This window comes from Pelodiscus sinensis, chromosome 2, assembly GCF_052426305.1.
Source record: "Pelodiscus sinensis isolate ZL-2025 chromosome 2, ASM5242630v1, whole genome shotgun sequence".
NCBI lineage: Eukaryota > Metazoa > Chordata > Testudines > Trionychidae > Pelodiscus > Pelodiscus sinensis.
The window spans coordinates 87,449,786-87,466,456 of record NC_143053.1 but is presented as its reverse complement, the minus strand read 5'-3'; the positions used below and the strand labels follow the sequence as shown (position 1 = coordinate 87,466,456).

The following is a 16,671-nucleotide window of genomic DNA, read 5'->3' as shown; positions in this document are numbered from 1 at the left end:
AGGATTTATTGTTGTAAATGAGGAAAGAGTTTGGCCCTGTGGATCTCAACTGATATAAATTAGGAACTTCCCAGGTTCACGCCAATCCAGATCTACGTTTGAATCTTGTTTGCAGTTCCAATTTTACTCTCTAAGGGCATGTTTATACTAGGAAACTATTTCAAAATAACTAACATTGATTTAATTAACTCCTGACATAACAAAATTGAAATATCGTGTCCCCGCTACAGGGAAGCCTCAAAATTAGTCTGAGATATCCTTCTTTATTGTCGACATGCTACCTCAACTTAGAGCACCAGGAAGCACTGAGAGTAATTACTTCAAATTACTCTGAGGAGTAGTTATTTCGAAATAGCAACACTGGAGCACCTACACTACCACTTCTTTCAAAATTGTTATTTTGAAATAGTGTGACTTCCTGAAGAAAGCAGGAGTACAGATTTCAAAATAAGGGGGGTTATTTTGCTATAACTCCCTAGTGTAGACCAGGGCTACCAGGCCAAATTTGAACATGCAAAACTTTGAAAAATTCTTGGTCTCAGTTTTGAACCTCTAAACACTTTTCAATCAAGAGTTTGGATTCAGATCATTACAAATATATTGGTCCAAACTTTGCTGTTGGTTACATGGGTTTATGTCCATAACAATTTAACATTGGAAAAATTACTTTAATGTAAATCTGGTGTGAATGTGAGCAGAATTTGGTCTATGAATTCAGATCTAGCGACAGAATTGAGGTCTACAATTTGCATTTGAGCCCAACTCTCATTATAGAACCACATAATCGTAAGACATAAAGAGGCCTCGAGATCATCTGCTCCAGTCCCCCGTACTCATGGCAGGGCTAAGTATTATCTAAACTCTCCATGAGAAGTGTTTGTCTAATTTGCTCTTAAAAGCTCCAATGATATATTCCATAACCTCCTAGCAATTCATTCCAGTGGTTAACTACTCTGACAGGAAGTTACTCCTAATATCCAACCAAAACTGCTCTTGCTGCAATTTAAGCCCATTGCTTCTTGACTGACTCAGAGGTTCAGGAGAATAATTTTTCTCCCTCTTCCTTGCAACAGTCTTTTTCATGTACTTGAAAAAGATAGAGTTTATTTAGTCTGGAGAAGACCGAGAGGTGACATAGCTTTCCATCTTCCCATCTTCATGTTTTCTGAACCTTTAATAATTTTTGTTGCTTTTCTCTGGACTTGCTTCAGTTTGTCCACATCTTTCTTGAAATATGGTTCCCAGAATACAGTGCTCCAGTTGAGGCCTAATAAGAGTCAGTAGAACAGAAGAATTACTTCTCGTGTCTTGCTTACAACACTCCTGTTAATACATTTCAGAGTGGGTGGGGGGGGGGGTTTCAACCATTTTATACTTGTGTTCTATTATGAACCCCTATGATCTTTCTGCTGTAGTGTTTCTCTCTATGCCATGATCTAAATCACTAATGAAGTTATTGAACAGACATAGACCCAGAAGTGATCCTTGCAGGACCCCACTTCCTGTGCCCTTGCAGTTTTAGCCGAAGAGTGGTTCACAGTAAAATCTTACAACCAGTTATACACCTAGCTTACAGTAGTTCTGTCTTCTTTGTATTTCCCTAGTTTATTTGAGGTCATGAAAGACAGTATCAAAAGCATTACTAAAGTCAAGATATACCACACCTACCACTTCCCTATTTTTGTTGCCAATACTTATGTTTCCTGTTAACTCACTGAAAACTCAATATGTAATAATTGAAGACTTTCTGCAGAATTTTTAAAGAATATTTTTTCAGCCTTTACACGTAATACTATTATCTAACTGAATATACTGCCAGCAGCTTAATATTTTTTAAATTCTAAATTTTATTCTCGGACTGCATATGAACTAGAAAATAACTTCTTCCCTATATTTGTTTTCCTTTCTTCATGTAGAAAACACTGATCTATTTTTTTTCTTCTGCTTTTCTCATGGAACTGCAATTATTATGACTTTATTTTTACTTCATGAATTACTATTTTGTTTACCCACTAGCATGAGTGATGCCACTTCGAGGCATTATTTTTGTGGGTTGTATTTATGTGTGGATTTTGTTTGAAATATTTAAAACTCCTCAGCAATAGACAGGTAATTTTGTTTTTGAAAAGACATGGAAGATTGAGTACAATAGATATTTCTTAATTTATAATAAGTTTAAGGTTCATCAACTCCCGAGTCTAAATTACTTCCCTATTCCTTTCAATGTTTATCGTTTTCTTTGTTATCTTGCCATAGATATATGTATAGATAGTGAAGCCTCTTATTTGCTTCTGTTGTAGAAAATAGTACCCTTAGATCCCTTTCAATGAAAGCCAACATCAATTATGTTTGGTCTCCAACATTATATAAAAGTGGTCTTTTAAATTAACTTCCACACTCTTACATTTCACAAAAGCACAGTTAACTGTGAGACTGCCAACATCTTTCCATTTTTATATCTGCCAAGGGAATACTATGACATTAATGGGATTACTCTCATGTTTAAAGCTGAACACATCCTTAAGAGTTTTTCCTAGAAAGGGTTTTAAAAGACTATTTTACATCATGTATTGCAATATACCTTAATACACACAAGTAATCTTAAAATCCAATAATCACGTGTTTCTTTTTCTCCCCTTATAAATGAAGACTTTTTTCAAAGTGAGTAATTATTTACCTATCCCAGGGTATGTCTAGACTACATGGCTCCATCGACAGAGCCATGTAGATGAGTTTACTAGACATAGGAAAATGAAGCGGCGGTTTAAATAATCGCCGCTTCATTTACATCAAAATGGCCACCGCACTTTGCCGATCAGCTGTTTGGCGGCACAGCGGGGCAGTCTGGATGCGCCGTGGTCGACAAGTGAAGCCTTTGTCAACCGCTCTGGTATGCCTTGTGAAATGAGGTTTACCGGAGCAGTCGACAAAGGCTTCCCTTGTTGACCGCGTCGCATCCAGACTGCCCCGCTGTGCCGCCAAACAGCTGATCGGCACAGCATGGCGGCCATTTTGATGTAAATGAAGCGGCGATTATTTAAATTCGCCGCTTCATTTTCCTATGTCTAGTAAACTCATCTACATGGCTCCGTCGATGGAGCCATGAAGTCTAGACATACCCCCAGTGTGCAATGGTCCAACTTTTTCTTTTAAATTCCTCATGGAAAACCTACTCCTTCCATTAAGCCTTCAAATGCTAACCCTCATTGCTGTGACCTAGCAGCAATATTTAAACAGATTTTTATGTGCTAGACACAGCATCAAGTGCAATGTCAAAGTCGAATGAATAAATGTGTGGAATGTGTGATTCCATTACAGAATATTAACAGCCTAGGGATTCTCCATGTATAAGGTGTAGAAGGAAAATGTACTGCTGCAAAATTACCCCCATACTCTCCCCTACTTGGGTGTACAAAGCATACAAGGAGATAAATAGTGCACAAAAAGGGTCTTGTATCCTACCCAAGTGCATACCCTTTAAGACTCTGACAGCATCCAGGAATGGGAATAAGCACACTTGTGTTATGTCCAGGAAACACAGATGAGTAATGGCAGTGTCGTCATCATTTACAAGCTCATTTACTGAGTGCAAAAGCAGAATGAAGAGCCAAGAGGAGACAATGTATGACAAGTGTTATATCTGATTGTAAGGCGATATAAAGAGAAAAGTAAGCGCCCACATCTGGATACCTGTGTTTTGTTACTGTACATACAAAGATGCCAAGAGGTCAAAGCACTGAGACATTTTTATTCAGCCTTGGGAGACTGCTCATGAAATAATGCACTCCCTCAACCCCTAATACACGCATTACAAGATACATCCAATAGTAGGTGGCCTTTATCTCCACCACATAACCCCGGCCACAAAACTAGTAGTGTGACTATAGTTATACAATAATACATCCTAGTCCGGTGCCTGTGTGTACTCCATATCCATTCCTCACTCTCTGGAGCTTCCATTGTGTGTCTTTGCCTGCACTGATTAGATGAGATAGTTGGAGCAGTGAAATTTGCAACTTGCCTATATGAGACTGTTTTAGCACAATATGGGAAAGTTAAGGTATGAAATGCTAACAACCTAATGCTGAATTTAAAGTCAATAGAGACACTGCGGGTGCAGCTGAATTATTATTTATGTATTTTCAATTATCCTATAGTTGTATTAAATTGTGATTCACCTGCATGGCAGTTATAGCTTTAAAGGGTAGTCATTTTAATAAAGTGGCTGTCTTCCGAATCAGTGATCTAAGATTTATATTTGTTCAACATTTAATGCTAGATGTGCTTTTCTCCATGTTTTCCTACACTTTATATAGCATACAAGAAGACTTATTTTTCTTACACTACATATTCATTTTGTTTGATTAGTTTTGTGTAGAAAGATTGCTGGTGAATTTCCTATGTATGCAATACTAGAATCCAAAATTACTGTGTGGAGATAAAATTAGCTTTTGACATTCATTTTCCCTGAAAATAGCAGAATTGACCACCTCAATCATCACAGAGGTTTCCTGTGTACAGAGGCTGTGCTTTTTAATATCTGTTTTTCCTTTGTAAGGTGGCCTTTGAGTACTATAAATGAAGGTGGCCTTTAAGAATTATAGAAGCATTCAAATTAGAGCTGGACCCAAGCCACAAAGATCATATCTGATTTGGATCCAACTTTCCCACTGTTACAAAGGTACTTAGGCCAAGGTTTTAGGGTTGTCTTCTTCCTGACAGACAGACATAAGAAGCAGTTGTGAAATTTAAATCCAGATACATATTTCAGAAGTATTTGAATCTAGTGTTTCAGTTCTGGTCCTATTCTCGTTTTACCATATTAGTGAAATCTAGTCAGAGAATTTGTTAGCAGAGAGGGACATTGCCCAATAAAATATCTTTTTCTCACATGTAATAAAATAATATAACCAATTCATTCCCTAAGCAGATAATATGGCAAGCGAGTGATGTGTTAGCACTGTGACTTAACCTGTTTTATTGTACGTCTGTCAGTCATCCTCATCAGAAACCCCTGGTAACTAATGCTTTTATTTTCCAGGGCTGGGAGAGGGTTCTGCCCTTCTTCATCCAGACAGCAGATCCCACCCTCGATCTTTAGAGAAGAGCGCATGGAGGGCTTTCAAGGAATCACAGTGTCATCACATGCTGAAACATCTTCACAACGGAGCCCGAATCACTGTGCAAATGCCTCCCTCCATTGAAGGGCATTGGGTCTCTACTGGGTAAGGATAATAAAAAATTACGTGAGGGGAAAACACTACAAATGGAAAAGCATTTTTCATCAATACTTGGATCCTGGTTCTAAGAGCTTTTGCATGAATACATTTCAGTAGCAAATTAAATTAAGAAACTGTTTCATCAGCCTAGGCATGTTCAAGTGCTTATCTGTACTTCATTGACATTCAGTCAGAGTGAGATTTCATTCCAGGGTCTCAGCTGTAATATTCATCAACCTATTTTAATTTAGTTTTGTTAGGCTGTTTGGGCCCCATAAACATCTTAAACTCCCAGTCCTATAATCCTTACTCAGACAAGACTATGACAGACTTCAGTGATAGCTGTTCTTGAGTAAGGACTGCTGGATTTGGCCCATAACTATCCCTGAAAGCTCCTAGGGTATGTCTACACTACAAAGTTAATTCGAACTAACAAATGTTAGTTCGAATTCACTTTCATAAGCGCTACACTAGCGCTCCACTGGTTCGAACTTAATTTGAACTAGCGGAGCACTTAGTTCGAACTAGATAAACCTCATTGTACGAGGACTAAGCCTAGTTCAAACTTACTAGTTCGAATTAAGGGCTGTGTAGCCCCTTAATTCGAACTAGTGGGAGGCTAGCCCTCCCCAGCTTGCCCTGGTGGCCACTCTGGGCACCACCACGGAAACTCGTATGCCCCCCCTCTCGGCCCCGGTGCCCGTGCCAGGTGCAAGCCTGCCAGCACCCAGCCAGCAGACCCTGCACCTGGCACGCCATGAGCCAACCACCCGATGCCCCCCAGCCCTCCGCCTCTTCCCGGGACCAGGCTGGCGGCTCTCGGGAGCCTGGCCAGGACCACAAGAGGCGGGCACCTGCCTGGTCTAGTGCAGACATCGTGGACCTCGTCCACGAACTCTGCACTAGGCACAGGAAAGTGGCCATCTAGGGCAGGAGAGCTGCCAGCCTGGCCACCCAGGAGCAGGTTTGCATGAAAATCAAGGTGGTCCACTGAGACCCCCGACCCTGAGCCCTGAGCTTAGAATGGCCGTACTGGGTCAGACCAAAGGTCCATCTAGCCCAGTAGCCTGTCTGCCGACAGCAGCCTACCCTGGATACCCTGGAGGGGATGGACCAAAGACAGTGACCAAGCCATTTGTCTCGTGCCATCCATCTCCAGCCTTCCACAAACTTTGGGCAGGGACACCATTACTACCCCCTGGCTAATACCACTCCATGGACCCAACCTCCATGACTTTATCTAACTTCTCTTTAAACTCTGTTCTAGTTGTAGCCTTCACAGCCTCCTGCAGCAAGGAGTTCCACAGGTTGACTCTTTGCTTTGTGAAGAAGAACTTTCTGTTATTAGTTTGAAGCCTGCTACCCATTCATTTCATTTGGTGTCCTCTAGTCCTTCTATTATGGGAACTAATGGAGAACTTTTCTTTATGCACCCTCTCCACACCACTCTTGCTTTTATAGACCTCTATCATATCCCCCCTCCGTCTCCTCTTCTCTAAGCTGAAAAGTCCCAGTCTCTAGCCTCTCTTCATATGGGACCTGTTCCAAACCCCTGATCATTTTAGTTGCCCTCCCCTCTCCCAGGCTCTCTCTTCCCCTCTCCCACCTCTTTTTCCCAGTCTCCCCCAGTTTTGTTCAATAAAGAGAGTTTCTATTTTTGACCACACATTTTCTTTATTTTGTACATCAGGAAGGGGGGCTAGGGAAGGGTAAGTGGAAGGAGGTGAGGGAGGAATGGGGTACGAGCCCCCGATGGGGAGGACTGGGCTGGCTCTGTGGGCTCCTCGGGGTGGAAACTCTCCTGAAGCCCCTTGATTGACCCCCCTCTCCTCCGGATGGCAGCCTGCGGCAAGTGCAGCCGGGCTGATGGCCTGGTGCTGTGATGTGCCGAGTGTGGGCACTCAGGGCACTCCAAGCCAGGACTGCTTTGCAAGCGGGGAACCCTGAGAACTGTCTGTCCGGGGCGGGGGTCGGGTTCCTTTAAGCACAGCCCTCGGCTAGCCTGAGACAGCAGCTCCATGCTCTAAGTCCTCATCTGATGTCCTGCCGGCACTGCTTCCGGCCATCCTTAACCTCTGTTCAGGGTCCACTCTGTGTGGACATGCTAGTTCGAATTAGCAAAACTCTAATTTGAACTAGTTTTTAAGTCTAGCTGCGCTAATTCGAATTAGCTTAGTTCAAATTAACTAATTCGAACTAAGTTAGTTCGAATTAGCGCTGTAGTGTAGACATACCCCTATAGACTTCAGTGGGAGCTCTGCTTGTGGAGCAATTGTAGGGTAAAGATACAGTCTCTTCTGACTATATTAAGCAGATCCGCCACAAAGGGCTCAACAAACAAGCTGTAAACTTTGCTTCTATTACAATTGTAGCTTTTTCAGTTATTGTACCATATGTTCACTGTTTTATAACAAACCCAAAGTCACAGTAAGTTTGCAGTAGCTAATACACTTTCTTAATGGGAAAGTTTGTGACCTTCAGTCTGATAAGTAAATTATTTTATGTTAATTAAACTCTTTTTTGGGTGGGATTTAGTGCTCTCCTGTGAAATGTGTAGCAAGAGTTCCTTACTGGTGGGGTGTGGTGTTGTTGTCCTGACTCTTTCTTCTTAGTAGAGTGGAACTGTTTAAATGACTAATCAAATAACACATTTTCCCCACACATGTACAGATGTATACCAAAAAAGTGAGGTCCTGATCCAAAGGGATCTTTTCCATTTATTTCAATAGACTTTGATAAGGGGAGCAACCCCTATATTTAGATTACCTAACAGTTGTCAGAGGTCTCTTGGACTCCTACAGCTGATGCCTTTATCATAAGATGTGACACAAGGATGACAAATCATGGTTTGCATGGTCAGCCTAAATTCTGGTACTTACTAATTTTCAGCTGCTTGACTTTGAAACCTAAAGAAAATTCTTCTATTGTAGTTTTTACTCTGTATTCTTGTGATCATATGTTTGTGTAAAGAATAAGTTCTCAACACATTAAATGGAAAATTGGCCTGAAAAGTAGAACTTCCGGAGCTTATAATTCTTACTAACTTTACTATTCTTGAAAAGTATTTATTTTAAGCAGCCCAAATGACACCCAAAGGGGGAGATTTTTCAAAGGCACAAAGGGGAGTTTGACTTTCAATGTGACCTAGGAGCCTAGCCCCCTTTGTGTCTTAGGGAAGATTTTCTAAGATGAACAATCTAGCCTCTCACCTCCTGGTCACTCATTCAGGGGGCCAAAAAGCATTACCATCTGATAGCTGTTCAGTAGTCTTTGAGAAGTCAGTGGGTAGTTTGAGTCCAATTTCTGCAGAGCTGATTTTCACATTACTACTGTATACATCAACTTACCCTAAGTGTTTAGGAAGTTTGCACAGCTGCTACCAATACTGTACCTGTTATGTGGTCAGTTAAGGTGCTTCAGATTTCAGTGTTCTCATCCTTTCTCTTTTTAAAAAAAAAAAAAAAAAAAAGCAAATTTAAAGGAAAATCTTTAATTTGCAGCCACTTCCTCTGAGGAAGATCTGCTTTATGTCATGTTCCTCAGATCAAACCAAAATATAAACTATTTTTAAAAGGCAAAAATTAAAACTTTCCAACAAATATGGTCAAAATTAAACTTCAACTTTAATAATCATATAACCTTAGGGTATGTCTACACATCAAAGTTAATTCGAAATAACAGCCGTTATTTCAAATTAACTTTAATAGCATCAACACAGGCAAATCACAGGGGCCAGAGATGGTCGGTGCCCTCGTGGACTAGTGTGGAGATCATGGACCTCATGGAGGTTTGGGGGGAGGCCTCCAATGTCCATGATCTCCGCACTAGGGCCACATAGCTGCCTCCAAACGCCACATGCGCACTCAGGAGCAGGTGCGCATGAAATTTAAAGAGCTGTGGCAGGCGTACGCCAGGTCAACACGGGGCAGACACCTGTCCTTATTTTGACACCTTGGACCGCATCATGGGGGGCGGGACAGTCCATGCAGCTATCCGGGACTGGAGGGCCCTGACCAGGATGCAGAGGAGGAGCCACCACGGAGGGTGCCATGCCGGCTGGACATCCGAGCTGTCCCAGCAGTGGAGTCACCAGGGTCGTCCGGGGAGGCCACACCCTGTAAGTGCCATTATTGTCCCCTTCCCGGGGAGGGTGGGGAGGGAGAGCAGGGACCGCGCGCGTGGGCCTTGCTTACCATGGATCACTCAGCAACCTGTGGACATACGAGCACGTGCTGTGCCACCCATGGGCAGGTGGCTCCAGCTGTGTGCCACACAGGGGCTGTGGCCTGATAGCCACACATGTGTGTGAAGACACCTGACATGCTCCTGACCCCAGGGCAGGACACAGCAGGATGCCCTCCCTTCACACACCCCCTCTACACAGAGGCAGGGGACATCTCCCCACCTCACCCACACTATACACAGCACAGGGGCATGGGTGCGGTCTTGGGGCAGCTCCCACTCCTGAGGATAGCCAGACAGTCTGACAATGGCCTCTATGCAAGCACAGTGGCTCTGATGGTGCAGGTCACAGTCATTCTCACCTCACAGTAGTGGTGCTGGGCTTCACTCTCTGTGTCCCCAGGGAGAACTGAACACTTCTCTTCTTTCTCCACAGCCGCACTAGCTGCGCATGCAGAGCACACCACCCCACCCAGGACCTGCTTCCGCACCCACGGGCTCGGCAGATCCACTGCAACACTGCAGGGGTACTGAGACCAGCACCTGGGGGCCCTGCACCACACTATGGAGCAGTGGGTGCAGGACGAACGGGATTTCTGGCGGGAGCTGCTTGCCCAGGGTGGTGCCATTTGTGCCCGTCTGCAGACCCTGGTGCAGAGCGTGCTGCCTTGTGCTGCTCCAGCGCCTGCTGCCTCCCCAGCTCCCACTCCTCCCGCCTCTCCCTCCACACCCTCCTCCCCATCCCCATAGGGACGCCGAGGCCCCCACACCCGCCGTGCTGGTAGACGGCCTGGCGAGACCCCCACTCCTGAGCCTCCCTTCCCCCTTCTTCCCCTTGCTTCCCCCTTCCAGTTCCCTCCTCCCAGTTTTCCCCCTCCCCCAACCTCTCTTCTCCCCCTCCCGCCTCCTTTCCCCAGTCTCCCCAGAGTTTCATTCTCTCCCCCCCCCCCCCCAGTTTTGTTAAATAAAGAGAGTTTATATTTTTGAAAATACGTGTATTTTATTTGACATCAGGAAGGGGGGCTAAGGATGGGTAAGTGGAAGGATGTGAGGGAGGAATGAGGCACAAGACCCCAGTGGGGCAGACCAGGGAGGCTCTGAGTGCCCCTCAGGGTGGATGCTCTCCCACAGGGCCTCCTGGATACTGACAACCCCCCGATGGACCTCCTGGATGGCAGCCTGCAGAAAGTGCAGCCAGGCTGATAGCAGTGCGTCCACGAGACGCACCGGAGTGCCCAGAGGCAGCTCTGGCTCCATGTTGCAGAGTGCTGTGGTGTCCTAAGTGAGGGCAACCAGAGCACTCTGAGACACAAATGCTTTCCTGTCCCACAGCGAGGCAGGCAAGCAAGCAGGGACACCTGAGAACCAGCTGCCCGGGGGATCCTCTTAAGCACAGCCACACAAAGACAATCCTTACCTGATGCCCTAACCTTGACCGGATTCCAGCGAGCCTTAAATCTGAATCAGTGTTCACTCAGTGTGGACACGGTATTTCGAAATGCATTTTGTGTGTAGACACATTATTTTGAAATAAGCTATTTCAAATTATCTATTTCGAAATAAGATATTTCGAAATAACGCTGTAGTGTGGACATACCCTTAGAAAAAAACCTAGTTAATTAAAGTGAAAGATTTGGGATTAATTTTTCCTAGTAGCAACTATACATAAAATTATACTCCCTCCTTCACCCCCATTTAAAACCATGTAAGCTAAAAAAAAAAAGCATAGCTCATTATTCCAGTTGTGCAACTGATTGAAAAAGGGAGGGGGAGCATGGGCCACCCAGATATTAACATAGGAACCTGGGTCTTGGAAAAATCCCAAGTTCACTTCCTACGTCTGTCACACTTTCTTTGTTCATTTTGGTGATTGGTTTAATTGCCTCTGAGTTCTGTAAAATGAAGGGAATAGCGCTTTGTTACTCATCAAGGCATTGTGAAGATAAATACATTGAAGACTCTGAGGAGCTCATCCTACAGGCATGGTGGCTATATATAGGCACCATAAGTAATCAACGGGTATAATAAGATAATACAGGTAGGTGGCTTCTACAGTACTAGTGCAGTAAGACTTTAAGTGGACACAAGAAGAATCTGATCATCTTATTAATTGTTGTATGATGGTATGTTACATCTCTCTAAAATCTTGTTTTTCATCATTTTCAATCTTCCTACAGTTGTGAGGTTAGATCCGGCCCAGAGTTCATCACAAGATCCTATAGATTCTACCACAACAACACGTTCAAGGCCTACCAGTTTTATTATGGTGGCAACCGTTGCACAAATCCTACCTACACCTTAGTTATTCGTGGTAAAATTCGCCTTCGTCAAGCATCCTGGATCATCCGAGGGGGAACTGAAGCCGATTACCAGCTACATAACGTTCAGATCATCTCCCATAGCGAAGCAGTAGCTGAAAAACTAAGTCAGTTAGTGAACCGTACGTGTCCTGGATTTGTACCAGGCAACAGTCCCTGGGAGCAGGATGTGAGCTACAATTTATGGAGAGAAGAGAACGGCTGTGAATGCACCAGAGCTCTTAATTTTGCCATGCACGAACTTCAACTGATCCGAGTAGAGAAGCAGTATCTACATCATAATTTAGATCACCTAGTAGAGGAGCTATTTCTTGGAGACATCCACACTGATGCTACTCAGAGGATGTACTATCGACCCTCTAGTTACCAGCCTCCTCTTCAAAATGCAAAGGTACATACACTTTATTTTTTGACAAAGGAAGCAATACCAAATTTAGCTCTGAAGCCCCTTTTACAAATTCACAGTTTTATTATGACCTAAATCTCCACTGTTATTATAGAGTAAGAGATGAATTGCAGTGTTACAGCCAGTGCAATTTGATCAATTTTTAAGTGATAATTCATGGGAGTAGCATCTCATTTGTCAGTTATGAAACTGCATTATGTGCATTAGAAGTTTGGATCAGTAGGAAGATGGGTTGCTTCAGCAGAAAGAGAGAGCCACTCTACAGTAGAAACAAGTACTAGAATGAGGGAGCACGGCTGTTGAGATGGACCAAGACTGAAAGTCCGCAACCGAAAGGAGAGACGATTCAGGGTTGAAGGCAGAAATGGAGAGCGTAGCAGAGGGTAGAAGGTGGTGAAAAGGAAGCAGTATTGAAGAGGGAAATAATTGAGTGAATACATGGAAGTCGTGCAGCTGAGAGGGGAAAATGGAAGGTAAGGCGATAAGGGGCAGAATGAAGGAGGGAGAAATAGATAAGACTGTGCAGGTTATGGACTGTAACACATATTACAGTATTTGAAATAAAAAGGAGACTTTTGAAACTAATTTCATTTTAAGTCTGTCCTCAACATCCGTATGACCTGATCAAACCACTGAGAGTTAAAAAAAATCAAATGAGAAGAGTGTGCGGTGATGTATATTTGCAGAGAGTCTGTCTGTCTAAATCCTCCTGTGATGACATCTTTAAATAAATCAAGTAACTAGAATCATAGGCACTGAGGTTTTTCTTTTTCCCTGGAGGTGCTCACTCCCACTTTACCCTCTCCCCTGAGGTCCCTGCCTGCTCCCTGCCCTCCCCCAATTCATCCTCCAGTTAGCTGTGTGGTGATGCCCTATTCAGCTCATCTGATACACTGCCAATCAGCTGTGGCAGGGCTGCTTCTGGCCCCTGTGTTATAATGGCATTGCTAGTCTGCTCACCTCTAAAATGCAGTGCTCTAGTTAAAAAGAATAAATCTTGCAAAACATGTCTCCTAGACCCATCTCCCTGTGGTGTGAAGTCTGATTTATTAACATATCAGCACACCATGGGTCTAGTAAAGTTTTCATAAAAATGCGATTTGTACAGTATTCCACCCACATATATATTCCTTAGCCTTACATTTTATAGAATCATAATGGATAAGCTATAGTATTTATAGATATCCCAAACTATTTAAAGCTGGGTAACTGATTTCAGGTTACACTGGAGATTTGCCAGAAACCACCTCTCCTCCCCAATATTCATGACATATGGAAGAAAATTACCCCCTTCACCTTCACTCCAAGGATTGGTCTCACAGAGGCCACCGTGCAAAATGTATTATTTGGCTTTGAGTGGACCTTTTTGTAGACTCCCAACAACTTTCATCTGGGCCAGGGGTGGGTAAAAGGCCTCCGCGGGCCGGATTCGACCTGCCAAGCAGGTAGATCCAGCCCATAGAGGCTCTGCTGCTCCCTCACCCCCAAGCCAATTAAGACCTGGGGAGCATGCAAAGCTTCCTCCACTCTGCCAGGAGCACACAGCGCTTGGAAGCGCCAGGCGCTCCTGACAAAGCTGGAGGAGACTTTGCGCACTCCTCCGCCTCCAGGCCAATCAAGGCCTAGGGGCAGAGGAGCATGCAAAGTTTCCTCCGCTCTGTCCTTGCCCTACGTGCAGCGCTTAAAAGCGCCACACACTCCTGGTAGGATAGGAGGAGGCTTCACATGCTCCCCTGCCCACTAGGCCCTGATTGGCCTCTGCCGTGGCCCTGCCTTTGTGAGGAGCACATGGCTCTTAGAAGTGCCATGTGCTCCTGGCAGGGCGGGAGAAGACTTCACATTCTCCCCTGCTCCTAGGCCCTGATTGATTTTTGCCTTCAGAAGCATGTGCACAACTCGCATTGAAATTAGTGGGTGTCTGCTGTATGGATTCTGACAAATTTTGGTCCTATGTTTACCAGAACTGGTGGAAGAAAAATTAATAACTTGAAAGATCAGCATTGGAGGAGCTTATTGCCTCCAAATATAGGCTCATTTGTCAGCATATAGGCAGAGTCGAAGTCCTAAACTGAATTAATGGCATTGGACGCCATTTACTTAAGTATCACTGGCAACAGAAAATGACATTATTATGCAGAGAGCTAGCTGATACTGGGTATTTTCAAGGTACCCAAAAGTGCAGACAGCTGCAAGTACTGGGTAATAAAAACAGTAGCTAGATCTCCTGATTTCTGGTTCTCTGCTCTGGGCTCATTCTCTTTTGGTAAGTCACCTCATCTCCGTTCCTCCTCTACCTTTTCTCTATATTTTCTCTTTGGACCAAAAGCTTTTCAGGGTGGGAACTGTCTCCGATTAAGTGCCTGTACAGTGCCTGCCCCAGTAGGGTCCCAGTCTTGGTTGGAGCCACTAAGTATAATGTAACAAAACAACTAATAGGACCCATGCAACTTCTGAATGTGATAAATGAAGACTCCGTAGATATCCTTAGTTCTGTGCATCTTGTTCTGATCCTTGTGGTGTTTTTTTTCTCTTCAGGAAACTGGAAAATGGGTATTGAGCTATATTGGGCTTTCATTGTGATACAGTTAACAGTAGACAAAACTTGTATGCAGATTGCACCTCCTTAACCCAGGACTCTGTGGTCTGGAAACATCCTGGACCACAGAGTCCAGGCGCAGGGAGGTCAGCGGCGGGATGGAAGCCCCATAACAGGGTGCGCTGGCGGTGCAGCCAAGAGTCCTGAGGCAGAGGGATCCAGCCACGAGCCCCAGAGCTGAGGGGTCCAGCCAGGGCCAACAGCACAGCCAGCTGAAAGCAAGGAGGGAGGCAGTCAGGGCCGGAAGCAGAGCCAACAGGGATTGGGAGGCCGGTTGTACGGAACAGCCCCATATCCAGCAAATTCCTTTGTGCCGGACCATGGAGGTCCAACCTAAATTTGCATTAGTTGTCATGAAAGACTGCTGTACCGTACCAATGAAGTCTTCTGTACCAGCAGGTTGTTAACCTGGCTCTGGGCTACGGTGTTTTTTGGTTGTAGGCAGAATGGTAACCGAAGATGCATTTTTTTTTCAAAGACCACACAAACATACCATTGAAAGGTTACAACCCTTCTCCTTTGAACTCCTTTCCTTTCTAATTGTTGGTCCACTGAGAGCCAGCTGAAAATGAGTTTAAATACTAAATTGAGTTTAAAACCACTAGTCACAGACTCCTCTGGAAACCGGATACCTTAAATAGAAACATTAAATCAACATGGGTCTCTTTTAAGCTTTTTATCATCATTTAGCAAGACTAGGGAGGTGACGAAACAGCCCTTGAACTGAATCAGGTGTATTGTGTGGAATCTTTCATATATAGCTGTGTCATTTCCTTTTTATATATATATATATATATATATATAAAAAATGGCCTAAACTTAGTTTAAGATGATTCACTGTCTGAATTAAATTTATAATTAGGCCTCCATGAAAATGACAACTCCACCTAGCTCATAAATTTGCAGAGCCTAAAAGTTGGATGTGATAACCACCACATTTATTACATAGGCAATTGAAGCCAATGATAATTAAAAGCAAATGACTGCTGGATCAGTTAGAAATGCTAAAGCCACATGATCAGACTTCAAACAAATAGAGTTGGGTCGTGTCCAAATTCCTGCAGTGACTTAGCCACAGGATGGTAAATCAAAGGGGCTGTCCAAAAACCAGACAGCTTTAAGCCAATCTAAGTAGATTCACAAATACCTGTATCTTAACTCAAGTGTGCAAATGACATTGGGGAGCTTTTAAACAATATCTAATTTGTAATCCCTTCAGACCTTACAAATTCTTTTAGATAAGAACATCCCCCCTCCGCATAAATTCCTCCTTTAAAATATTGTACATACAAGTTTGAGTTGACTTGATCAGTCAAGATGCTGACAGAGCTGAAGTTGATCATTTCAGATTTGATTCTGGAAGCTGCTGAGCATCGTCGGCTCTTATCGAAATCACAGAGTTCAGAAAGGTGCTCTGCACCTTGCAAAGACAGCTTTTTAAATAATATCTAAGAACTAAGGGAGGCAAACAGAAGGTTGGAGCGATCTTAGTAATGTAATGGTAGCAATATGCTGTGCTGTGTCATATGGAAGATGCAGGGTCAAGTGACTTCAGGGATTCTCTCTCATGAATAGAGCCCTGCATGGATACAATATTGGCTGTGTCTACACTGGCGCGATCTTGCGCCAAAGCGGCCGCTCTTGCGCAAAAACTTGCTGCCTGTCTACACTGGCTGTGGGTTCTTGCGCAAGTAAACTGACATTCTACTGTATGAAATTAGGGCTTCTTGTTCAAGAACTATGATGCTCCCGCTCAGGAAAATGGTGATCGGGGCTTTTTTGCGGAAAAGCGCGTCTAGATTGGCACAGACGCTTTTCCGCAAAAAGTGTTTTTGCAGAAAAGCATCCCTGCCAATCTAGACGCTCTGTTCTGAAAATGCTTTTAACGGAAAAGTTTTCCGTTAAAAGCATTTCTGAAAAATCATGCCAGTCTAGACGCAGCCTGTATGG

At 43.8% G+C, this 16,671-nt stretch overlaps 1 protein-coding gene across 2 annotated transcripts in view; it reads left to right on the top strand.

The window, feature by feature from the left end:
• Positions 1-16,671, top strand: part of APCDD1 (APC down-regulated 1) — a 46,552-nt gene that overhangs the window by 5,775 nt on the left and 24,106 nt on the right. For both annotated transcript variants that reach the window (XM_075919732.2, NM_001286890.1), the window contains 2 exon segments: positions 5,042-5,225; positions 11,579-12,110. In XM_075919732.2, the coding sequence (XP_075775847.2) occupies positions 5,042-5,225; positions 11,579-12,110 (716 nt within the window).